The sequence below is a fragment of the Camelus dromedarius genome, chromosome 15, assembly GCF_036321535.1.
Source record: "Camelus dromedarius isolate mCamDro1 chromosome 15, mCamDro1.pat, whole genome shotgun sequence".
In the NCBI taxonomy this organism is placed as follows: domain Eukaryota; kingdom Metazoa; phylum Chordata; class Mammalia; order Artiodactyla; family Camelidae; genus Camelus; species Camelus dromedarius.
Window position 1 is genome coordinate 24,452,611 of NC_087450.1, and position 27,456 is coordinate 24,480,066.

Sequence of the window (27,456 nt, forward strand, 5' to 3'; positions counted from 1 at the left end):
ATTTAACTTGTTTTGCTGTGACAGCAGAGAATTGCAAAGCATTTTAACTATTAGCAGTATTAAAAAAAAAACTTGTAATACTTTTTAAACTTTCAAAGTTCCAAAATTCCAAAAATTTGCTAAATGTTCAATGTTCTTTTAATATAAAATGTCAGTGTTCTCAGAGCTGGAATAAAATTGATGAATCAATTTTCGTTTAATTTCTTGTCAAATTATAGCACTAGTACAGGTTCACTGTAGAAAAGTTTAGAAATAGAGAAAAGTGAAAAGAGGCAAATTGAAATTATTCACAACCTCCTGTTAACATGTTAATATATCTTCTAGGTATTTTTTGGTGTGTGTGTATATATATTTATACATATAATTTCTAACTAAAATGTTACAAATCTTCACTGTAGAATCCTTACTGAGAAATATGTTCCTAAATATAAATTATATTTACATATAGCCAAATAACTGACCTGGCTTTTCAGTTTTAGTTGCATGACTTATCATATGGAAGATCATAAACATAAAACTTGAGCTACTTTATATAAGGTAGTAGGGAGACTCCCATGGTTATGTAGAAATTAAGTATTTCACTTTGACATAGTTTTTTTCAATGTGTGAACTTGTGTAACTTTGAATGTAGTTCAAATGCCATGAATGTAGCCTCTCACAATTTATAAAGACTCTTTACATATGTTTGGTTATTTGATCTTCATAATACCCTTAAAAATAGGCTAAGGTAAATACTATCCCCATTTAGAACTGAGGGAAAGAAGGCATAAGTGACTTGCCAAAGGTAAGGGTTCAATAGAGGTTTCACATGAAAAAATACTGAAATCTTGATCTTTTAAATCCAACACAGAAGATACATATAAAACAAAAGAGATCATCTTAAGGCAGCATCTTCACACTACAGACAAGAGGTAAGGGAATTCAAAGATAGAGAATCACATAGAATTAACTGGAATGAGCAAGAACAGGATTTGGATCAGCAGTGAGGAAAAAACTGGATCATGGTTTAGGAGAGCAGGGTTAGGTAAACCCAGGTGACAGGAAAAGTGTGAAAAGTCAGTGACAACCCTAATATTCTGTGCCTGCAGAAGAGGAAAACTAGTGGTCCTCACAGAGGAGCAAACTGAGTACTTGAGGAAGCCTTTCTGGTGGGTTGCACCATTCGGGGGGCCAGGGCTCAGGCAGCTGTGGAGGCGGTGGCCCTTAAGAAGGATGAGACAGATGTGCAATCATCTGAGACAAGATTCTTCTCCCACTAAGGAGGAAAGTGTCAGCTCTGGTGATTTGTTTCTTTGGGTATTATTTTTATGAAAAGGTGCTAAACTATATATCAAAAGAATAAAAAGATCTAGGGAAAAGGCAGTCAGATATACGTTTTAGGAAAACATTAAAGTATTAACTCTGAACCTGAACAAACCATTAGACATAAACAGGTGTACATGCAAGCCAAAAAACTTGCTGTTCCATGGTGATGCTTAAGGCAGACACTTCCTTCTATGTCTCCCCATGGATGAAGATTAAAAGGAAAATAACTATTTGGTAATCATTATCCCTTTAACTTGGGATGCACACTTCAGCCTGAGTTCTTGAAATATTTCTAGATGCACAACTACAAGAGAGACCACTATCCTCAGACACAAAGATCATTCTGTAATCACCCAGTCAGATGGTACGATGTCAACATGAAACATTCCAAATAATCAAATGATTCTCTAAAAAGTCATACATAACTGTAATGACAGTATAGGTATGAGATTTTCTGCTAATGGCTAATAAATGGCTAATCTCTGAGATACTATCTCTTCTTGAGAAGCCCTTCATGTTTGGAAAACAGTAACATTAGGGTAGCAACAAACCAGTAAATCCACACAAATGAAAAGGCATTGTTCATCTTCTCCAATCTCCATTCACAGATTGTAATGCAAATTCTGTTAGAACTGGCAGGTACCTGGGAGCTCATCTGGCCCTACATAATCCCCAAAGTCCCTTCTGTCGGTAACTAGAGACTGGAAAAAGATCAACCACACCCACCTGGTAGGACACCCACCTGGTAGGCTCGTTACATCCAGCCAAGCAGAACAGACGAAGCTCAACTGTTACTGTTTTTCAAGCATTCGTTTCAGATCATTGTAATTTGCCTGTGTGCCAAACACTGGGGATTTTGCAAAACCAGAAAGGATTTTACCCTAGCTACAAAAATTGCACATAGAAATATTTTCTTGGAGTGCATCAAAGATTTTGCATTCACCTTGTGACTGGAATTGATTCATTTGATGTTAGGCAGCTTCGGGGGGAAAAAAGCTGGGGATCCTGGAAGTGGATGTAGAAAAACAGATAGTGAAAATAATTTGTTAAAGCTTGCTGAAATTTGTTGTGGATTTCCTTCTAACCAAAACTAATAAAGAATGGCTGGATGGGCATTTTCAGATTCCTCTGTTTGAGGCAAAAATGCTTGCTGTTGCTTAGAAAAAAATGCCTAGGTCTGCTAAAATACAATTAACATTTAACAGGACAAGTGGCTCTTAGTGTTTTCAAATGAAGTTCCAGGGTTTTATCTGTCTCCGCTTTTAGAATTAACTGATTAAAAGTCAGAGTTAACCAAGGATAGAAAGAAATAGGGAAGAAGCTGGAGAAATCTATTAAAGTAGATAATTATTATTTTTAGTAATCTGGTTTGTGTAGGGGGGGATTAAGCCAAGACAGATCATTAAAGAAATAATTTCTAAGAGAAGAGAGCTTGACAAATGGAGTCAGAGACTAAGTTTAAATCTTACCTGAGCCACAATTTTTGTGGTCCTAGCAAATGGGAAAAGAAATTAATAATATTGGGCCCTTACTGGCTCCATATGCTGTTTAATGTAACTCTTAATAAATCAGGAGGTAGCTATCACCATCCTTTAAGAAAGAAATTCAGTCTCAGGGAGATAAAATAGCTTTCCCAGAATCAAGTAGAGGGAGACAGAACCAGGATTCAAAGCTAAACAGCCTCCTAGGTCTTGGTTTCCTCACTGTGGAATATGCAGGTTGGATGATGGCTCCCAGGCCTCAGCTTTGTTTCTTTTTTTGTTATTTATCCTTACCCCAGTCCTATACCACTAACTTTTGTAACCTCGTAATATGCTTTAGTAAATAGCAGTGCATGTTCCTCTTCATTATCCTTTATCCCAAAGTTTTTAAGTTATTCTGACGTTTATCCTTCTAGATTAACTGAGAGTAACTTAAATGGAAATGTTGTCAGATAACAACAAAACTTCTGAAGATTTTAATTGAACTTGTATTAAATAGCATTTTATCATCTGCCCCTAACCATTCAGTGGGAATATGAGACGAATCATGAAAAACTAGACTAAAAGGTCAAAAGAACTGGAAAACAGGAGGAGTTGGTTGGAGGAGTAACAGAGATATCGACGCTATTCATACAGAATCACATCATGTTTGTAGCAGCAGAGATCCACGCATGCTCTATTCAAGCAAGTAAGCCTTACATTCTGTTATTTATGGACTTTAACTCATACGATCTACAAACCTACAGACAGAAGATCCTGGGCCATAACCCAGAAACCAGAAGAAATGTTTGCTATGTCAAAGCAAAGGATGTCGATGGTGTCAATTCTGCCACCCATGTGAAAAAACAGAAAGAAGCAAATAGAGGCAGGTCCTGGGCCACCGGTAGTATTCCAGGCTATGTGGTCTAGAGGAAGAGAGGCATTTAAAAATGGCTCAGGTAGGTTTGTGCTATGCACCCCTCTCCTTCTGTGTCCAACACAACATGGCACCTTTCTTCTAAGAGAATATTTCAACATGTCAAAAAGTTTTGAAATATTCATCACAATATAAGAACTTAATTCACAAAATTAAAATCAGAACTGTTTCAAAGCATGCAATCCTAAAGGTATTATGAGTCTTCCATGTAGCATTTAATTAGCATAAAGCTTCCTTTCCAGCTGCCTGCTGGACACTTGATTTGATTGTTGTTACATTGCATTTCTGAAGGAGGCCCATCAGCTGATGTAAGATTGCTTCAAGAGCAGAGACACAGGTAAGAAGCCTCTAACTTTAAGGGGAAAAAAAATGAAAAGTCAAGGAGTTTCTCAACACCAAATTACATATATATAAACATCCAAAATTATTTCCATACAAGGTGTCAAAAATATTAAAGAAATAACTACTTTACCTTTATATGTTTTACTCCACAGCTAACCACTCTGTTTGGCTGATATGGATCCCAGGAAATATCAAAAATCTGTTTAAAAAAGATTACAAGTTGTTCTGTTGATCATATTTACATGTTTTTGCCTTCTTTCAGATACTGTCCCATTGCCAAGACTCTACCCTAATACTCATAACACAATGTTACCTGCACTGAATGAAAAATGGAAGATTTGGTTCTGGAGATGAGTCAAGAATTGCTAATACATGTTTTATCCCCTTCTGTCTACTTACCTCAGGCCTGAACAGAGAAGTAATAATTAAGCACAATCATTGAGAACTGGTGTCAAATTGTTTAACATTGTCCATCCAGGAGAAACAAATTGTAATGATTTAGGATAATTCTTTTGATCAAATTTTCTGTAGCTCTCCACAACGCTAATAACACATTTTGAGAGAGTTTTACGATGAAAATAAAAAGAATGACAATGTTTAAAGTGCATATTTCCCCTGGCTGTTGTCGGAGATTTTGATTTAGTGGATCTGAAATTGGGTCTAGACACATGCATTTTAAAACACACTCCAGGAGATTCTGATGCAGATGGTTGATGGACTATATTCTTTGAACTTCTAATAGAAAGGATCAATTGTCAGGGACAGAAACTAGACCAAAGAAAGAGCTTAGGCTGCTAACTTCTCATCACATAAGGAAGGAGCTATTGCTCCAAACATCAGAGAAAGGTCCTATAACCTCTGGTTAGGTAGAAAGGAATACTTATGGACCACAGAAAGAGCACTGAAGAATACTTGGTCTAAGGACTAAGTACTAATATGGTGCAAGTACCCATTTCAGCTGTACCAGCTCAGACAAGTCTTAGCATCTCTAAACCTCATTTTCTAGAAAATGAATAAATGACACTACCTCAGTTCTGTTGTGAGGTCAACTAAGATAACGTATGTACGATCATTTTGCAGGCTACAAAGCACTCATCCTACAAATTAGTGCTAGGGATTAAGTATTTCAGCCACTAAAATAATCTTGAAAATAAGCATTTGCCCATAAGCAGCCAATAATAATCTATACTGGCATCTGTAATAAAGAGCAAACCTATGCGTGATACGAATTATGTGGTCTAGGAGAACAGTGTTCTAAAAACAGCATCTCATTAAAACATTCTAGGCCCTTAAAATTAAAGCGTTCTCACTAGATAACACTACTTTTTATAATCTACTCTTAGCTAACTGGAAAGTATACAGTACATTAACAAAGCAATAGGAAATACACGTATTGATCCAGCCCAATTCAACTGACTTTATATAAACATAACAGGATTATAGCATAAGCAGAAACAGTAATATCCAAACTATAAACATCACAAATATTTTTAACCTATTTATTAACTACTAAGTTAATACTAATTAAATAGCAATAAATTAATATCAATACCTGGGAGTAAAGCCTGAGCATTGCTATGCTGTAAAACCTGCCTAGGAGATTGTTATGTGTAGCCAGACATAGGAAGCATTGGGCCAGAGGGGTGCCAGGCCTCTTTCAACACTAAAGTTCCATTGCTGGTCACTCCTGGACTTTCTGAAGACTTAATCCCCGAATACAATTGGCCCAAATGTGGAGCAACACTATGCAGTCCCCTTAAAATGAAGATTCTCCCTAGATGAATGTACCATTCATATAAAAAAAAATCTTTTAGATTTCACACCAAACAAGAGGCTGAGAATTTAATAATTAGGGCCTTGTTCTGCATGGAGTTACATTGTGCATAAATACAGAACAATGAGGAATCAATATAAGATAGTCACACAGATTCCTTTTTTTTTTTAATTTAGAAAATCAAGACAGTAAAGTAGCCAGATTATTTTAATTATGCCAGACACCAGAGAAATAGATTTCTGACCAGCTAATGCACATGCCTGCTTCCTACACTATCTTGCCGGCTATGGCTACAGGTGTTTATTTCTGATCCCACTGACTTCAATATGAACGGTAAGCAGTCGACAATTCACATTCCAGGTTCTCAGATATAACAGAATCACACAGTTGTCATTACATTCATTTGAAATTCAAATGTATACACTTGTAAACATACTTTGAATATTATTTTCTGACTCCTTCCATTTCTAAATGAATACACCTAAACTGTACATATAACTTCAAATTCACTTTTTTTTTATTTTATAAAGCCAAAGGCCAGTATCAAAAATTTGTTTTGCCTATGAAAAGCAGTAACAATTTAAGTAAAGCATCTGTCACTGGAAGAGATCACGCCAACATAGCTACTAATTGTAAATTAATCTTTATTAACAGTAAGGTTTTAATTTGAATGTAGAGGAAAAATCTACACGTGGCAAATTTACTTTAAAAAATATTACAGCTCTGAGAAGCTATGTCACAATTCTCTCAGTTATGAAACCTGTTTGGCTTGATCCAACAAGTTCTTCTTACCCGGTCAGAGTGGCCAGTGGCTGACGCCAGAAGTTTTCCCTTCCTCCAGTCCCAAATGCAGACTGTGTTTTTGGCATCCAATCCCACAGAGGCTAAACGCTAAGAAGAAGAACAGTAATTTAATACCTGAAAATTACGGGAAGATTTCCTATTATTCATGCCATTTTTAAGAAATGGTTCTTATTACCCACTATCGGCCAGGCATTGAATTTCTTATAAAAAAAGATTTCTCAAAATTCATCTTAAATCCAAAACTAAAGATATCACAGTAGACATTATTCCATTAGCATATACTGAAATGTCAACAACTTAAAACCTACACCTAATGTGTCCTTCTTAAACATAGGAAACCTGTGTGCAACATCTCATGAGGTCACTGATTAATCAGTGGAAATCACAGGAACAGAACCTGAAGGTAGGGTTTCAATTTTTTAAGATTTTAATGCGGTTTTAAGAGCTGAGGATTCTATAGTCTAAAAAGCCTCACCAAACTGTTAAAATGAAAGGGTTTGACAAACATATGGAGAAGAAATCCCGTAAGTGAACACTTCATTCTTCTTAATCTTCATAATTTTACAAACATTTGAAGCTGACTATAAGATACCTAATTTTAGTAAAAGTAATCTGCTACTTCATCTCCCAGTCTAAATTCTTTGGATTCAGATCAGAATTTGTCCTCAAAGGGAGAAGAAAATTCAACACCTGACTAAATACAGAATTCAAAAGGGTTAAAACACATATTTGGGGCATAAAATCAGAGGTTCGAGTAGCATGCTACTCTAAGAAAACAGCACTATGTAACAGACAGAGGTGTCAGCTGGGGGTAAGTAGATTTGGCTTCTCTTTTCACTTTGTGAGTAGCCAGACATAAGACTATAGAAAATTAACTCCTTAAATCTGTTTTTTCATCTGAGATTAGTGTATATTATTTTTTCCTGTCTACAAAGTAGCACTGTTGTATGGATCAGTGAAATAATGTAAATCAAAGGGTTTTAAAAACATATTACTACCCAAGTATAAAAGTATGTGAGCTTACGTATTTCACTGAGTATGTCCGTGTGTATGTGTATACACGAATGCCAGCCAGCAGCTATGGCTCAATGTCCATGTGTTGTTATGCAGGGATCATCCAGCTTTCTTCATTAAAGGTGGCTTCTGTTAGGAATACTTAGTGTAAAAAATACATAGCTGGCGTTTTAAAATGTGCCCTTAAGAAAGGTCGTCTTTGCTGTAATTTTAATTGAGGGTTCCAGCAATGGACATGATTATAAGACATGGCTGTATTTTTATACATATACAGGAATTTGAAGTGGGTGAATTCTGAATTCTATTCAGTTTATTTTTTCTTTTCTCTTTTTTTTTAAACAGAAAAAGCAGTTAACATAAACATGGGCACTCAAGTTAAAACCACATGAGATATGTTAAAAAGATGAAGAAAAAGCCAAAACAAATCTATTTTGTTCATTTGCAGTGACAGGCCCCATTGCTACCTGAAAAGCATTTCTATTGCTTTTTGTTGCTTGAGAGGTGATGGGCCATTTGTCATTTTCTAAATATCACTGGATCCCAGTGAACTCTGTCCAGGGAAAAAGGCAGATCTGAAGCAACAGGCATCAACAAGCCATGAAATCCATCACAGCAAACAGGAGGTTATTTTTCCTCAACTGACAGCTGAGAAAGTACCATGCAGTCCATCCCTACCTCCACCTTCAAAATGGAACCTAAAAAAATTGCTAGAATTCTAACACAAAATAATATGGACAAAAGAACTAAAAGTTACAGTTGGATTTCCCTCTCCAGTATTACATTTCTCTTGTGATGCTTCAGAGAACAAGTTTTGATAAAGGGATGTTTGCTAGATTTGAGATTTGAGAGTGTGCACGTTAGTACACATCTAAGCACACATTTACACTTGTCCTTGCATATCCGTTCTGATAGTCATTCAATTTAGTCAGGAAGTCACTAACTGCAAATCTGAATAAGTATCACTACCTAGCTATTTCTCTTTAGGCCTGGATATACAACGGAACTTACGGATTACCTTGACTAAACTGGATGAGATTACAGAGTAGTTAAATCAAAAACGTATATACCAGGGATCTACATACGTATTCAAGTTCTAGACAGAAAAATGAATAGCTAATGATCACTACTCTCTCAAAGCAGCAAAAAATACCAAATAAATGTTCATTGTTTAAAAAGTGATTCAAACCAGGCCAAGGTCTATAATCTGCTGAACTTCCTGCAAACTCCCCATCTCGTCAAGCTTCTATGGATAATTTCACAGGTCTTTCCATAACATGGATTTACAGAATTAACTCTGAAATTTACTTAAAAAATAGACTGAAGGAGTTATTAGGCAGGAATAGGGAGGGTGAAAGAGACAGAGGAAGGGTGTCCTAGGCACATGGAGAAGGCCAGGGAGAAATGGCATGGCCTTAGTGAGGAGGTGAACTCAGGGGGAACCAGGAATGTTGCATCTAAGTTTCCACTCCCTTCTCTATAACATTTTTTAATTGAGATATAATTGATATCTGTAACATACTAACAATTCTTTTCTATCAAGTGTTGCTGGACGTCCAAGGAAAGAGATCCTTTGTTGGATGGGGGGCACTGGGAAGAATTCATGAAGACCTTTGTAGTGTCTTGGAAGAAGGAATCACTTTAAGGGGCAACGAGGGTGACTATGGCACTGGAGGTAGAGAGGGCAGCACGAGAAAGGGTCTGGAGGTGCCAAAGTGCCAGGTCTGGTAGAGGAATCTCACTGACTTGTCCAATTTCACTGCAAGGGAATAGTGATGATAAGGCTGGAAAAGTTGGTTGGCCTAGAATGCCGAGCCACACGGTGTGTACTCCATTCAGTGGGTACCCCAAGCTTCTCTTGTTTTAAACAATGCTGACACTTCTTTCAGTTGGTGAAATGTGCTAGTAAAAAAATTGACTGTGAGGAGATCTGTTAAGAGGTTAAACTGTTAGGCATAACACAGATATGGAACTTAAAGGATGATGGCAGAGAGAATGGGAAGGAAAATATTAAAGTCCAGAGTTATTGTAAAGAAATGAATAGATACACGTGAATCAGTGACTGCTTGAACTGTGGGGACTGGGCAGGGAGGATTAGAAGTCACCTCGAGGTTAAAGAGTCAAAGAAAATCTTACCAATGGAATATTAGGAGATGATGCTATGTTCTGAAAGCAAGGGGAACCGAGGAGATGTTCAGGGCTTGAGGTCTCTGAAAAAATTTTGGTTCAACCCTTATTCCAAATGGAAAAACTAACAATGGAAAACAAGGTAGACTCACTGAATCACTATGGACTCAATCAGCATGGGTTCAAGACTTCCTTTCTGGGGGCTTTTAAAACAGATGGTGAGACTGGCGGAACCAAAACTAGGCCAAAGCTGGGTGTCAGTGCCATGAGCTTGGAAAAGGACAAACAGGTGAGGATTCCAGGAGGCTGACAAGGGGAGACAGCAAGGGTTGACAGACTTCCTGGGCCTATAGACTATGTGCATTATAATTCTAGGTGACTTGTGAGAAGTCCTTAAAGAAAATAAAAATGGAAAAAGATACACACCTGTCCATCTGAGTCGAAGGCCAGGCAGGCAACTCCATGCGTATGGACATCTTTAAGAATAGACACAGTTTGGACATTATAGGAATCCCATATACATATATATGGCTCCTTCCCAACTTGGCCAGTAGCAACGAGAGTTTTATCAGGGTGTAAGGCAAGGCTGAAAAAGAAAAAGGCCTCTTTTCACATCCTTCAACTGAACAAAATTAAGAAAAACATTGATCATCTTTTATCCACATTTCTCACTTTAATTATCTAATAAGATAATCTCAAGAGGAAAGAGTAAACTGTTCCCAAAGTAATTAATTAGCTGATTGGTCTAATAGAAATGTTCAGCTTTTTGTAAAGAGAGCCTTAGCACAGTTTAACAATCATTTCATCCATCTCACCCACTTAGTAACTTTGAAAACCAAACACTTATTATAATTTTATTAGAAATCTATATTCTATAATTGCCTTATATCATGATATTTACTTACTAGTTTTGGAAATATTACTCAGTTGCAAGTTAGCTTTTGACTTACTTGAAAAAAAAATCCTGTTGCCAGGAGAAAGTGAACTTCTCAGAGTTAATTAACCCTGCTTGCAGACGCTGTGGACACCATCCTCATTAAGATTTCCAAGCATGGAGGGGTCGCAGAGTCAAGTGCTGTTTCTGTATCTATTGCCATAGATTACGTATTTGAAATGAGCATTTCTATTTTACATAAGGCACCATGACACCAAGAGTACCACAAATTACTATGCTTGTGGTTTGCATAGAATATTTCCTACACCTGTAGTCCAATCAAAATAAAACTGTCAAATACCAACTAGAATGACTCTGTAGCAGTCTAGAGGGTAAACTGCAGTCATTATTACTCCTAGATGAGAAATCACTCTAATGTTTTAAACTCATGTAAAGATTTCAAGCCTTTCTAAAAACAGGTGTTGCGAATTTAAAAAAACAAAACAAGAGCACATAACCTATACAGAAAACTAGCAGATAACTTTGTTTACACAATAAACAAAAGTAAAATGTTCTTTCTTTTTCTATTTCAGCATCTGTTGACACAGTTAATAGAATGTTTTTCCTTCTCAACTTTCACCTTGATTTTGATAAGAATATATGGTCTGGAATCAGACACCTGGATTGGCACATTAGGTGCCCCTCACTATCTTTGGTTCTTTGGACATCTTACTTTACCTCTTTTGCCTAAGGTTCCTCATCTATAAAACGGAAATGAATGAAAATAGATGATGTAATGAATGTAAGAGCATTCAGCATAGTACCTGGCCCAGAGTAAGCAATCAACACAAGTTTCATTATCATCATTATTTGTGTAACCAGCTTCAGATAAATTCAACCAACATGTGCACGTCTCTATGGATGCCCTGTTCCTTAAAAAAAAAAAAAAAAAAAAAAAAAAAAAAAAAAAGATGTTCTGGTTCTCCCTTGGCTCCATGTGTAATCCTCCCAATTCCACAGCCACGGAGCCCCATAGGCTGTCCTGGTATCCCATCCCACTGTGCTCACTTCCTGGGTCTCCCACCAAACCTGGTACCATGTTCTGCGTAAGACCCAGAGTCCTGACTCCCTGGCGCTCTCGTATCCTGGTCGCACCCTGGCGCAGCCAGGGTGCAGCTCATCTTCCCAGAATTCCCAACACACTCACTCCACAAGTCTTCAGTCCCCGTACTGCCTCCGAAGCTGGAAGTCCGCTCCATTTGCACTCTCCTGGCGAGGCTGGATGCCTCAGCGGGTTTTGACTTGTTTTTTGGTCTTTAAGCTAAGAGGGTGCAGCTGGGGCGGCCCACAGTGTGAGCTTCATGGCTTCGGCTGCGAGATGGGGGTGGAGAAGTGAGTGCAGTTCACGTGGAGGGGCAGGAAGAGGATGAGCTGGCAGCGTTTAGCATCAGGAGCGGCCAAGAGAACAACCAAACAGGCCCCAGGCGCAGCTGTCCCCACCACTCTTCCCCCAGAAGTAGCCCCGTCTCGCGAGATGTGGGGAGCTCACTGCGGCCGGCGGAGGAGTCCTGAATGAGAAACACCTGCGTGCTCCACCGGCCAGCGAGGCTTCTTCAGTTTGAAAAGGCTCTGGTTCACAGTGCGTGTCATGCAAACACCAATCCGCCTCACCTGCTCTTCACACCCCCCCACCCCCACCCACCGCCTCCAGTCTGAATCACACTGCAGGGCATTTCCCCCAGGGCCTGGCCAGGTACTGGGGATAGGGCTCTGGCCCAGAGGCTGTGTACTAGCGGGCAGGACGGCCTGAGGCCAGAACCTGGGAATGAAGTGCACAAAGAGTGAACGAAAGTCCTTCCAAGAGGAGGAAGGACCCTGGCAGCAACCATCTTCTGAACAGCCCTGGGAGCCCAAACAAACATACGCCAAGGTCCAAGGCTGTGGCAACCCAAACGCACCATTTCACCGCACGTCCTCAGAGCCAGTTGTTCCTCCCTTCAGGAGCGAGGTGTCTAGAATTCAGCCCAGAAGATCTCTGCTGCCTGCTCCTTGAGCCCTTCTCCCTGAAGAACAACCTCCAGGCATGTTTCTCTCTTTCTGACCCAGCCCAACGGCCAGCACCCTGCGGGGGGGAAGCGGGCCTCTTCACCCAAGCCGCTCCACCTGGAAATGGTCTCCTCTTATGAACTCTACCCAGGAGCCCATTGGCCTGGGCGGGGCCTGGCCCGGAAAGGGAGGTGCCGGCTTTCCCAGGAAGACAAACAAGGTGCAGATGCCTTGGGGGCTTCAGCTGTGGTGGGAATGAATGCCGGTCTTGATGGAGGGGCAGGGAGAGCGTGGGCAGAGATGAGAAACACCTGGGTGCCCCGACTCTGAGTTGGCCATCTAAGTGCTTGCTGAAACATATAACCTCAGGGATCTTTATAATGTGTAATATAAAAAGATAATACATAAAAGGGTAGCTTTTCACAATAGGTGAATGCTAGAGGTTGTAAAAGATTTTAAGGTTGAATACTTGTTGGTGAGAGACGACAAATAAAGTATAAAAGCATCCTCTTCATATCAATTTTGCTGGGATATCTCTGATACTTGATGATATCTAGATGTCCTAGAAAATTGCAAGTAGGTTATTAAGTGCCATGTTTGCTTCATTAAACTAATGGATGGTGCTAGTCTAAGAAAACCCTGTGACAACTAGGTATATTTTGGTCCATTCATTCATTCAACAAACACTTTTTTAAGGATCTATGATATGTCAGGTATAGTCCTAGATTCATAAACAGAAAATCCACTGTCCCTCTCTCAAGAGGCTCACCTTAAAAGGACAGAAAACAAACAAATAACAGGCAAGCCAGGGCAGCCTTGAAAGCCCTTATTTTAAGCAGGCTAGGAAGTTAGGGCACTGCTGACGATTATTAGCAGGGTACAACATAAACAGTTCCATATTTTAGGAAGGTAACCCTAGTAGCAGTGAGAACAGTAGGAAGAGCAGATGGTTGAGGGCTGTGAGGACAGAGGCAGAGAGGCCAGTTAGAGATCAGGTGAGAGATAAGAGGTAAGACAGGGGTGGAGGGGATGGAGGGGATGAGTCCACAGATGAGTAAGGGAGCGGGAACGAGAGAGAGAAAGGTTTAGGATGTTTGAGACAAAGGAAAAGCTCAAGCACGTCAAACCGGACAGTTTTCTGCTTAGGCGACTGGGTTTATAACTCACAGAGCTTGGCAGCATTACAGTTGAAGCTTGTGAGCCTGGTCCTGGGAAAAGATGGACTTAACTCCACCTTTGTCTCCACCAAAAAAACTCCTCAGGGTAGCACCACACCTGAAGTCCCAAGGGCTATGAAGAGGAGGATTTGATGTTCCACAAGGGGAGGGGCTGTTTCCATCACTCTACAGAGTTCCTGGAACATCATGGCAGAGTGAGTATTACCCAGGTGCTTGCTGAAGAGGGAGTGAAGGAGGCCAGCAATCATGGCTGCCCTATATCCCTCCCCCTGCCACAGGCAACCCTTTCTACCAGGGACAGAAAATCAAGAGGAAGGAGCATGTTTCCCCTTGATGGTCAGAGACACTTTCTAGAGACATAAATGAAACTCTTGTATTGTGATTACAGCCTCTAAAAATGCTTGAGATACTTGGTAGAATCCTGGGGTTCTGAAGCACTCAGACTAAAACAAAAAAAAAATGTTATTCCAGGCAATCGTTCTTACTATCATTCATGATTCCTGACTTTTCTCAGTTCCTTGAGCGAGGGAGGAAATGAAATAAACAGCTTTCAACAAATCTTGAGAGAGGCCTTCAAAATAATTTATCAGGCTATGTTACTCAATTAGCAGTGTGAATCAAAAACATTCCATTATGGATTTGAAGCATTTTTACTCGAGTTTCTATTGTTCTTTTCATTAAAGTCCATAAACTTATCATATTTACTTAAAAGTCCACATTGGGAAAAAAAAGGAAAAAAATTGTCCACATTGGAAATTTTCTTTTTTTTTTTGCCAGAAGTTTCTTTACACTATCCTTTAAATCATCTCTTCCCAGCCTGTGATATCTTATTTATCCAAGTTCCCCCTTTACCAATTGAATACATTAACAAAATTATCTGTTTTTCCTTTTACAAGCCAAGAGTCTCTGACTTCACTTCTCTGGCTTGCATGCAACAAGATTGCTTAGAATGACTCACTTTCCCATTTATCCATGTCCATAGCAAGAATTAGGGTGAACAGAGAACCACCTCTATTCACTTTGCCCTGTTCCTATCAGCTTCCTGGAAACTTCACTCCTTTCACCTGGGTAACAAACAATGATAGCGTCTGTATATCTTCTAGAGCACAGCTAAGTGGCATTTACTTTTGTTTTAAATTTATCATGTCATTTCAACAGCACTTTTTATCCTCATATTAGAGCAGGGGAAAACCCCAGCAAACCTTAATCACCAGATTTGCAAGAGCAGAAGACATATACGGTATCAGTAATGGTGCAGTTACAGAAGCATTTATTTGATAAGCAGGTTTGAAGTTTCCATCAAGGTATCTATTCCCTTCTCATGTCTCTGCATTTAGGAATTCAAGGATTTCACGTAAAGTCATTTTGAGTAGGATCTGCTTTTGTCTAATCCCAAAGCATATTTGAAATTTTAGTTCAGAAGTCTTTAAATGACAGATATATAGATAGATAGATAGATAGATAGATAGATAGATAGATAGATAGATACAGATACAGATTTCACATAGAAATAAATTCCAAATTGGTGCCCTGCTGCATACTTCAAAACTGCTTTTTGCTCCTTCCATAGAGATTCTCTCTGCCTGAGAAACTACCTTACCTTCAGATCAACCAACAGATTGAAGGAGAGTAGGTATCCTCATCCTATTAAGTAACCTGAAGGAAATTATCATGCCCCCTGAATTGCTTCGGATAAGATCTCATCAGAAAAGGCTGTTGTGTTCTTCCATGGAGAAATTACAGACGTGGAAAGTACCACCACTACCTAAAGTATCTGGTCCACTCTGGACTTCCCATCATCTTCTTTACCATATCAGAGTGTTGTGATTCTTTCTGTGACTGGAAGTATTGATACCACTCACTAATATTTTAATTCTATCTTCCATTTGAGAGTCCGTAAATCCAAATTTCTCCTTTTTGAAGAAAACTTGCATGTCACGAATCTTGCAAGTTATTGTGGCTACAACAGCAATGTCACAATATTAAAACTTTCAAAATTGCCTCCCTTTCAGTGAAGGTCTCAAGACAATAGAGGTCTCATTCCACACCCACATAAAAAGGTTTGGCGTCCTTTCCTTTGGCACTCAGTTTATTGCATTGATTGTACTGTACACATGGCGACAAAAAAAAGGGATCAAGCTTTTAAAGAACTGCTTTTCTCTGTGTATATATAAATCTAGTTCCATTGGGAAATCCCATCTTCTGTTGCCATAGCAATAAAAAGCATTGCAGAGAAGGACTTTTATCACCCTATCTGGGAGAAGAAATTGATTTGTTTCTCCAGCAGGCTGGGAGGGCGAAAGCCTGTCTTTCTGTTGTCAGATAAGATCAGGAAGATTTCCCAGTATGCTGTGCAGGAAGAAGATGAGAATGAATAGGGTCATGAAAGGAGGGAGCCTTATGAAGTTAAACAAAGGAACTCTAACCAACACTAATCATTCTCAACTCCTGAAGGTGAAAAAATTAAATTTGAGTATTTGTTCCAAGTGCATCATTTAAAAAATGTTTATGATTCTGACTTTAATTTTTAAAACCTTATTTCATTTCTGCCCAGGTTTCTCCAGGGATTCTCTCACTAAGAACTTTATGTGTTAGTAGCTTTTTTCTTTTAATAGTCTCATGAGGAAAGCATGAACACCTTCTCTGTCCTTTCCCAGATAATAACCCTGAGAGAATTTCCCACTGTTGGAGGCATAATGGCATCAGAGTGATTAGGCTGGGCTGTCTGAGGGCCCAGGGGGCAGGTTGCTGCTTTCTGGGCTGAAGAGGGAGTGGCCCACCTCAGCGGATGTTCACCTTGAGAAAAAAAGGCAAAAGGAAGGCTTTTTTTGAAAATAGTGGACTGGAGGTAGTGGGGCCTCAAATGGGGATGGCTGTGCTTCAGTCCTTGTCCCAGGGCTGCACTTGGCACCAGAGTACCACCACTGGGACCGTGATCTCATCTGACACCACGGAGATGGCCCCGCCCTCCAGGTGGGCCTGGGTAGCACTAATGGACATGACAGCAATGTCAGCAGACCACCAGGGTCCCCTGCCACGTTCCTGAACTGTGTGAGCCCCAGGGTACTGGGTAGTCTGTGGTTGAGCAGTGGTCCCTCAAACTGGACTTCTCAACAACCTGGATGAGTAGTACATCTAATGATTACTGTGATTTAGAAAAATAAAGACACAATATATCTTTCATGTCGAGAGCTGTCATACCTCATAGTTGGTATGGAATTATATTCTAGCCATACCTTAACACCACATAAAAGAGTGGTTACGGGCATAGTGGTCTGGCTCTCTGAGACTAAAGCATGCAGCGATACACTGGGGCCAGCTGGGACTGACCAGCAAGAACTGACTTTTAAATTTCAGCAATTTTGCCAATCAGTTGTTAAACACAGCCACTGTTTTTAAATTAAATTAAATTGCAACTAAATAAATTATATTAAAAACAAAGATAATGCACACTAAAACTCATCACTTCTAATTATTTTACTATATTTTGCCAATGTGGTAGAAATATTATGTAGAATGATGTGCTACTGGATGTGTGCCTCCAACTCTGTTTCCAATGATGTCACGTTAGTGGTTTGAAATCAGCCATGATAGGAGTATTCACATGGAAATCCACAAACACTACAAATCAGGGCTTGATCTGTTGTTTTTGTCAATTATCTAGACTTAAGTCATAGAAGGATAAAATGTTAATAATGCAAAATAAAAGTGTGTCATGTCTATAGCTGTTACATTGTGAATAACACACAAAAAAAATTGAGGATATATTCTCCCAAAATTCAAAAAATATTATGCAGTTCAGCAGTCACATCATTGGCAAACGATTTAAGTTCTGATACATGCCTTTGTTTCACTTTTCTCTTATTAATATAGAAAATATCAACTAGCATTCATGTTAGAACTATACTCATTTGTCAATGATGTGAGGAACTTATTTTTCTGAACCAGACAGTGATCAAACATTTATTCCACATCAGATTTTGTCAAATCATGGTTGAATTACAACTATAGATTGGCCACAGATACATGAGTTCAGTAAAAAATAATGAAAGCATTATATGAAAACTGATTTGCTGTGTGTAATTTATAATAGTCATATATTTTATTGTTATGTATAAATTGCATGCAACACATTATTTATATCACTAAGTTTTAAAACAAACTTATGCATTATGTGCATACAATTTTTCTCAAGAGCTTGTTGTTACAGTTATCAGTACATTATTGAAGCATATCCCCTCTACTTACTGGCATATGATACTTTCTCATAAATCACCTTCAGCAAGTTACTTAACTCTCATCCATAATATGGGAATAATAACAGTACCCACCTGAAAGAAGGTGGGTGTTATTGTGAGGATTTAATAAATCCTAAAGCAGTGATTAAAACAGTAGTGCTTGAAATCTAGTGAGCAGTATATATACAGGTGATGGTATTATTATTCATTTACTGCCATATGATAGAATCTGCCCCAAACAAACAAATCTAAAACCTCCCCCCATCCCTGAGGCTTGACATTCTAAGACAGGGAAACTCATGTACATACGGAGCTATTGTGTACTAAACTCCAAAATTTAAAAATAAGATTAGCCTCTGAGAATTAAACTGGTAAAAACCACATGAAATGGATAAGATTCATTTAAAGAAGTCATCCTAAGGGGAAAGTATCGTAGGCGAGAAGAACAGGGTTTGGAAATCAAATCTAGTCATGATAGACAGTGAGAGAATCTGGATTCAACTACTGGAATCAATAAATCTGAGCAAAAGTTATTAGAAGGGGAAGTTCTGTTTGAAGCCTTTATAAAAAGGAGTCAGAGTTAAGACAGTAGGTTGTTGGCATAAGGATAGATATATAGGTAGATGGAGCAGAATTACGTCCATAAATAGACCCACACTTTTATGGTCAACTCATTTCCAAACAAAAGTATTAAGGCAACTCAAAGGGGGAAGAATAGTTCTTTTAATAAATAGTGTTGAAACAACTGGACATCCATATGGAAAAAATGAACATCAACACTTATCTCTCAATCATTCACAAAAATTATCTCAAATGACCAGAGATCTAAATATAAGAACTAAAACTGCACAACTGATACAAAAACACAAAAAAACCTTTGTGATCTTTGAGAAACAATGACTTTTTACGAAAGAAACAAAAAGCATTAGCCAGAAAAGAAAACAATTACTAAATTGTACTTCTAAATTATAAGTTCTGCTCTTTGAAAAACATTAGAAAAATGAAAAGGGAAGTCATAGACTGGTAAAGAAAATGCTCAAAGGACTTGTACCTCGAATATATAATGAATGCTTACACTTTAATAGTAAGAAGACAAGCTAACTAAAAATATGGCCCAAAACTTGAACACTGTCAATGACAACTAAAACGCAAAAGACTGACAATACCAAGACTTGCTAAGGATGTAGAGCAACACATTGGCTGATGGAGATGTAAAACAATAAACCACTTTGGAAAGTAGTTTGGCAGGTTTTTTTTTATAAAGTTAGGCATACAGTATGACCTAGCAATGACCCCTAGATATTTACCCAAGAGAAATAAAATTATATCCCTAAACAAGGACTTATACACAAATGTTCATAGCTGCTTTACTCAAAATAGCCAAAAACTGGTAGTAACTCAAATGTTCATCAACAGGTGAATGGATAAACAAATTATTGTATATTTATACGATGAAATTGTTCTCAGCAATAAAAAGGAGTGAACTATGTATTGATGCACACAACAGAATGGATGAATCCCAGAAACATTGTACCAAGTGAAAGAATCCTGGAGCATTCAGTAGAACACTCAGGTCACTAATATCTTCATCATACAAAGTTGGGAGCCAGGAGATGCTGTCTATAGTTGATGATACCAAAAATAAAGGTATATATAAAAAAAAAGCTAAAAAGGTAAATTTTAAGAGAATTAAAAGTAGAAGAGAAGAGATGTAAGAACGGCATATGTAAGCTACACCCTCTTGTGTCTTAAAAGGAAGTTGGTTATGTTTAAAATAGATAAATCAAGAAACAGCAATTAATTATATTGCTTTGAGATGTGTAGGTAACCACCAGAAAGAGCTTGTTGTTACAGTTATCAGTACATCACTTAAGCATATCCCCTCTACTTACCGGTGTATAATATTTTCATAAGAATTAAAAACATTCCTTTGGTAAGTGGATTGGGTATGGGAAAGAGTGGGGCAGGGGCAGTTTTCATTATAAGGCCTTCTGTAATTTTTGACCTGTGTGTCAATATTGCTTTGATACAAATATAAAAATTAAAACAGATTAAAAACAAAAAAAAATAGTTACAGGGAAATAAAAATTGATTAGCTTATGCAAAAAATAAAAACATATCTGGTGATTTAGAAGTCTTTCACAGGCAGCAAGTAGGAAAGGATGTCTGATTTATTAACTCCCAGATGTTCCCATCAAGTATAATTGTTACTGATAAAATAAATTTGATCAGCATGGATAGTCTTACAATCCATTCTTTGAAAAACAAGAAATACTGCCTTAAGAGTGTAACACAACAGTGTGGTAACGAGAAGGTTCACTAATGAAAGGGGTCTACATGAAACCCAGCTTTCTGGAGCTATTCATCTCTTTTTTTCTTCTTCAAGTAAGGAGCATGACTCAAGCATTGAGGGTTATATTTGGCAAAAGTCCTGTTAATTTAGGATAATTAAGTATGCCAGTCACGTGTTTCAGTAAGGTCTGATTAAATACTTTAGAGAAGTCATTAGTCAATCCATCTGGTCTAGTGGCTTTGCCAGATGGCAAAATGTTACTACCTCTATCTGTATGTACTGTTCTTGGAATATTTTACCTCTATTGTAGAATAGCATGCAGTTAATTTTCAGGGTAAATCTTAATTTGCTAGTTTACATTATCAAAGAATCTGGAAGGTAGAAAGCAAGCCTGACAACTGTGTTACACCATGCCAACGGAGCCACGAGATTTCAAGGCTATATTAAATTGTCTGTTGTTCTACTGCTGAATTCAAAGTGATTTCATCATTTCCATCTCCATAGAATGTTCTATGTCAAACATTTCAGATGGTGCTTCATTTGTGACTAGAGAACCCCAGGGAGAAGTAACCAGCTATGTGTCTCTCCCATAAGATTACAATACTCCAAGATGAGGAGAACCCTGGAAGTACTTCCTCTGTGTGGATGGTCACCTAAATGGAAAAGAGATCAGTTTTGATTCTTTAAAATTACAGAGTTGTACAGCTTTGTAAGGGCACCTTAAAGTGACAATCTTAAAGTTGCTTTGGTTCTTTGATCATGCAGAGGTAACCTTTGACACTAATTTCCTAACCTGCTGGGTAAAATGCAAGGTACTCTCCAAAGCATTGACAATGGCAACTTTAATCCAGTCACTTCACTCTAAGTGTTGGTGTCTAAGGTAAATGCTTAGACCCAAGTGATGACTGGGGGCTTGGGGCTGCTGGAGGAGGGTCTAGGGGTGGCTTGATAAAGGTTGATAAAGCCTAAAAAAAGAGCCCAACATTTTATTGCCAATCAACTTGCAACCATTCAAACATGTTCTAAGGCTAAGCATTAGGTTGAGGTGAAGCCCCAGGCTTTCCTAATAAAGGCCATTTTGCATATCTAATTGATTGACTTGACTGTGGTCAGATGGAATTGATATTCATGGAACTGTTGCTTCCAAGTCACCCAGTGAGCATCTGGGAACAAGGGGCATGACCCTGTAGTAACTCTTGCATCGAGAGCTTTGGTTTTTGTTTTGCTCTTGGTTACTGGTACCTCTTCTTCTCTTTGTTTTTATTTTATTCCTCCTCCTTCCCCTCTCTCCTTCCTTTCAAGTTTTTCTCTGTCTTTCTTTGCATTGGGATGTTATATTTTATCCAGCAATTCTGTGTGTTTGGAGAGGAGTAGGAAGGGTGGGAAAGGTGAATGTCTGTGTCACCTCAGGACCACATGTTGCCAGAACTGGAAGTCCATGCTTGACTCTGACCCCCACCCTCAATTCTGAACAGCTGAATTCTATCATTGTGGAACTACCACTGTCAACAAGGCACAAATGAGTCATTAAGACCTTTTTAAGATTCCGTATGAGTAAGAGCATCTGTTTCCACCGAGTCCAGAGATGGTTGCAGACTGATGCCCCCGGCCCCCACTACTATCTCTCCTCACTGCAGACACCTTCAGTGAAATGTGGGTGACAGGCTGGAAAGATCAAAATGGGATTTAGGATCATCCATCTTTGAACCCCCTGTGCCCTGTGATAAAGTGAGTCTATGAACCAAGAGGCCCAGGCCAAAGGGGCCATGAGGAGCATATTGGCTTTTTCATGTGGGCCTGAATTAGGATGAAGAAGGGGTGATTTCCATTAGAAAGTGCTGAGCAAGTGCCAAGCACCTCTGCCCTTAGAAGGCAAGCTGCAGAAGGGTACTATCAAACCTCCTGGCTCTCAGGGTAAGGACTAGTTGCAGTGGGAATGCTTCTGTGCCAGGAGGGAAGGGAGGAGGAGCACACCCTGATCACTGGGCTCCCAAAAGACTGCTTGCTATCCACCAATAAGGGGTTAGTATCCAGAATATATAAAGAAGTCCTACAACTTAGCAATAACAAAAAAAAAAAAACCTGATTAAAAAGTAGGCAGAGGTCTGGGGGAGAGTATAGCTCAGTGGTAGAGTGCATGCTTAGCATGTGTGAGGTCCTGGGTTCAATTCCCAGTACCTCTGTTCAAATAAATAAATAGATAAACAAACCTAATTAACTCCCCCCCAAAATAAAATAAAATATTAAATTAAAAATAAATTAAAAAAAAAAAAAACCAGGCAGAGGACTCTGAAAGGCAAGGGAATGGACTCTCCCCAAGAGCCTCCAAAATCCTTTTAATAACATATCTTCTGGGGGGCAACAATCACAAATATGATCTATATACACAGGGTTCACTGATGGAGAGAGAGAGAGAGAGGAGCTGCAGGTGATTCCTTTGGAGAGTGTAATGCTGAGGGCAGGAGTTGGTGGGGAGCAAGGATTTTCATTCCCCGAAAGTGCTTCCTCTTCTGGAAAAAAGGACTCACAGAGCTGTGCCACGGAGGCCCAAATTCAGCTGCTCGGAAGATACGTTAGTGAATCACAGACATGACTGATGGAGAAAATCAAGTGATACAAACCATGAGTCTTCTTTCCAAGCCAATAAAATGAATAGTTCTATTAGTGCTATTAAAATCGCACATTTATCTAATTAGAATGACTCAGGTCTTTTGCCTTTCTTTATAAAAAAAAATTTCCTCTGGAACTTAATGTTAAAACAGACATCTCACTAATAAATCTAGAAAACAGTATCAGGATAACAGTGTGGCATTAATTCACACTAATGACTTCAAAATTCACTGCGAATCACTGGTTGACTTAAAAATGAAAAAAAAAATGTATTTAGAAATAAAAAGGAAAAAGAAAACATGGTCTGTATACCTTACAACTTCATGAAAAATATGTTGGGATAAAGCTAAATTTCAAATGTCTTTCTAGAATCTGTTTGCCAATGTTAAAAAGCACAAAGTCAACGTTCCCTAGCGACGCTGCCAGTGAGGTGGCAGAGTTAATCCATCTCTATGGCTGTACCCTGTAGCTCTTCCTCTCTTCCCCAAATTCCTTTCCTTCTAAGAGTCAGATAGTAAACACTTTTAAAATATTTAATAAATTTAAATAATATTTAATAAATTTGAATTTTTAATAAAAATCTAAGGGTCTAAAACAGGATATTACTCCAACATGTATGATGTAGTCTTTCTAAAATAGTATTCACTCCCATCTCTTTTCAAATTAATATCCTTCTCTAGTGTTCCAGGAAGATTCAAGCAAAATTATTTTGAGAACCCAAAATTATTTTGAGGGTGCAGGGAAGCTAGAAGTGAGTGTGGCTATAAAGTGAGTTATATGTAAAGCCTGCCTTTAAGGCCTTTATAATCCAGCGAGGAAGACATGCAGATGGACAAGCGTAAACTAGGTTAGGTTATGCTGCAGTAACCAAGAACGTTGTAGTCTCAGTAGCTTGCTCATTCCTCGTGCTATGTGGCCACGTGAGTCAGCAGAGGGGCTCTCTCAGGGACCCAGGCTAGTAGAATAGTCATTTTATCCTGAACACGCCAAAGGGAAAAATACATGGTAAAGTATGCACTGGCATTTAAAGCTCAAGCAAGGCATGTTACTTCTACACATATTTCATTGGCTAATGCAAGTCAGATGGCCACACATTAACTCAAAGTGGGCAGGGAGGTGCAGTCCTCCCCATCCCAGGACGGAGAGAGTACGGGGTTATCTGTGAACAGTATTAATGGTAACACACAGACCAATTACCATATAATAAGAGGAAAAGTCATCAAAGTGCTGAATGGTGCTGGACAACAGAAAGATGATTAAATCTGACTGGGACACAGGGATCTTCAAGAAGACCAGCGGCACTTGAGCTGGACCTAAAAGGCTTGTAGTAGGTGAAGACAACCTAAGCTGAGGGACAAGGTAAGCAAAGGTGCTGGGACATGGATGTGCAGGGGGCGTCCAGAGAGTCCAGGAAATGAGAACCAGGAAGTACATAGAAAGTTCAGATAGGTGTAGACAGAGAGGAAGCTGAATGGTCAGACTAGGCTGAGCAGAATTACTATAACAACAATTTTCGATTTAGAAAGCAGGAGGCCACTGGAAAATGTTTTGTGCATTGATAACAACACTTAAGCAGCCTGGTTATCTTTTGAGTCATGTTTTCTACATTTAACCCACACATCAACCCTAACAAGATGGTGTTGTCACCACTATAGCCACCATAAATATGAGGAAATTGAGGCCCAGGTCACAACACAGGGAGGAAGGGGGTTTAAATTTAAATCTCATGCCAAATCATATTAATCACATTACTAAGACATGACTCACACTGGTTTTTTATTTATTCAGTCAGTCAGCCAGTCAACAAATATATACTGACTGACACTGTGGTAGGTGCTGGCGAAATACTGATGAATAAGACAGTCTGAAATTCCACAAGGTTCAAAGTGTCCTTAAGGAGACAGACAAGCAAGCAAATACAATGACTTTGAGGATCTATGTATCAGAGAGTAAGCACAGGAGAATGCAGAAGCAAGAGAGAGAGGGGGGATGCTGGGACCTTGCTGAAATCTACTGAGAAATGAGGAGTTGCTATTCAAAAGGTACAAAGTTTTGGCTATGTGAATGTATTCACAATCAGATTAATAAGCTCTTGAGTTGTGCTATGTAACACTGTGCCTATAGTTAACAATACTGCAATGTACACTTAAAATTTAAGAGAGTAAACCTCATGGTAAGTGTTCTTACCACAATTTAAAAAAAAAAAAAGTCAAAAGAAAGAAAGCTATTAGGAAGCCACTGAACCAAGGCAGTGTTAGAGGGGTGCAAAAGAGAGGATGGGTAGAGAAGGAAACCAAGGAGATGGGACAGGCCGACCTACGGGATAGCAGGAGGAGTTGGGGGAAGGGGCATAGCTGCCAGGGTGAGACTGGGCAGGAACCCAGGAGGGGAAGTGGATGGGGAGAGAAGACGAACTGCAGGCAGAGACCCTGACTCCTGTGCCTGACACGCAGTGGGGCCTGATGGCTAACTGCTCAAGTAGTGGCTATACTTCCTTATTGTTACGGTGAGTTTTAGGCAGCTTCAGAAGGTCAAGCAAGGGGCTGGAGATTTTGGTCTGGTGCTCTGGAGAGAGGTGAAGGCTGAAGACACAGAATTGGAACTTATCTAACAAAGATCATGTGAGCAGCAAAGGACACGTCTTCATTCTCATGAGCCTGGCCTTCCTGGTTTTAGCTTTCTCAGTGGTTTCAGCCAATGTTCCTGAGTTTGCGTCTCTCCTTAGTGGTCATCAGTAAAATATCCTATTAAGTTATAGCAAAGACTCTCCTTCTGATTGGAGGAGATCCCAGGGCACTGTTTTTTCAACCCCCACATCGCCACCAAGGCATTCCGGCTCTGAAGCATTTTCTTTCATATTAAGCCAGGATGATTATGATGCAGTGTGAAATGACAAAGGTATGTTTTTTCCTCCAATAACAAACATAGGTGGATTAATCAATTCTTATCAATTAACTCAGGTTTATTATTATTACCTCAAATGTTACAAGCTTATCTTTACTGAAAGAGTGAATTTGATAAGACTAGTATGTTGTGATAAATAATGCTTGGAGAAAGTACTTTATTTTATGTTAATAAAATCTATATAAAATAAATTTTTATGAAAAGGAGTTTGTCATCCATTACAAATCCTTGAGAGCTATTTCTACCTCATATAATAAAAAAACCTAAAATAAACAGTATTTATTTAGTGCCTCTTTAGGCTACAGGCATCAGATACTTATACAACTGAATAAATTCACAAAGATTAAGTTCTAATGTGCAGGAGAAGATTAAACAGAGTTAGTATAAGTAATTTTAAATACCTGACATATTATTTAAATTTCACCATAAAAGAATACTATCAGATTTCAAATTTCTGAGGTTGTACAAATAGGCTGGAACAATTATATTTCCTGATGTGGCAAAGCCAAGCCATTTACTTAAAGTGAAGAAGGTTTTGGGCAAGAAAGATGTGAACCAGCCTGGGATTTTACTGAGAGGGCCAGTGAGAGAGGTGGGTGCGCAGGCTTGCTGACCCTGGCTAATTAAGGACAAGGGAAAGGAAGTGCCCAGCTGATGAAAAGGCAGGAAGGTTCTCTTATTCCACAGCTGGCTCCTTAAAATCCAAGGACACACCCCAGCATCTCTTCCTTTGTTCCCTCGGAAGTTTCTGCTAATTGCTTTTTGTTTCAGGGCTGAGCTCTGAGGGAGGAAAGAGCCTGTAGCAGAAAATCATTACCACCACCACCGGAATGAAGCGAACAGTGGCAGAGCCGTCTAACTAAAGGCCCCTGGCCCGTCCTGGTCCCGCCGCTGGGGCTGTCCCTGCTGGCCGTCCTGGCTGACGGCTCCCAGCTCGAGCACTTCATTTCCCTGCTCTGGCACCTTTCTTTCCTTTTCTCTGCCCATCACTTTCCTTCCAGTTCCCCTTCGGAGCAATAAAGCGGCTGTTCACTTCATCCCCCTGCCTCTGCTGCATGAACTCTTTCACAGCCAGCGGCAAAGGACTCCCCACTTGGGTGGGCTTCCTAATTTAGGGGTCTCTCTCCACTAAGACCAGGCTCTGTGCAGACATGGCTGCAGGGGTTCCCAGTGAGAGACAGACAAGCAGACATCTGAAAGGAAACCCAGCTTCCACAGGAGCTGTGGTCTGGCAGATGGGGAGATGGATGAAGAACGGCCAGGTGTGATACTGCAGCCCAAGGCAGGCAGGGAGGGCTGAGGAAGAATAACCCATGTCTCACAAGGCCCTGGGCACAGGTGAGGCTCAGGGGCAAGGCCCTGGTACTAGGAAAGGAACTAATAACACCATAACAAAGCCTCAGTTCTCCGGAGACCCTGGGAGGCCTTAGGGGAATTTAAAATTGCTGTGCACAGTAGCGACCTCAATTCACATGCATGGTAGTGGGGAACAGTGCACAAGGCAGGGGGTTCAAGGAGGCCGGGAAGGGGCTAGAACCATCTCCATCAGAGCT

The 27,456-nt window shown here is 39.4% G+C and overlaps 1 protein-coding gene across 5 annotated transcripts in view; it reads right to left on the reverse strand.

Annotated features, from left to right (window-relative positions):
- EML6 (EMAP like 6) overlaps nucleotides 1-27,456 on the reverse strand; it is a 214,091-nt gene that overhangs the window by 124,247 nt on the left and 62,388 nt on the right. For all 5 annotated transcript variants that reach the window (XM_064494485.1, XM_064494483.1, XM_031467040.2 and 2 more), the window contains exons 2-4: nucleotides 10,187-10,346; nucleotides 6,611-6,709; nucleotides 4,175-4,243 (exon numbers count right to left, since the gene is read on the reverse strand). In XM_064494485.1, coding sequence (XP_064350555.1) covers nucleotides 4,175-4,243; nucleotides 6,611-6,709; nucleotides 10,187-10,346 — 328 coding nt within the window. The remainder of the gene's footprint in view (nucleotides 1-4,174; nucleotides 4,244-6,610; nucleotides 6,710-10,186; nucleotides 10,347-27,456) is intronic.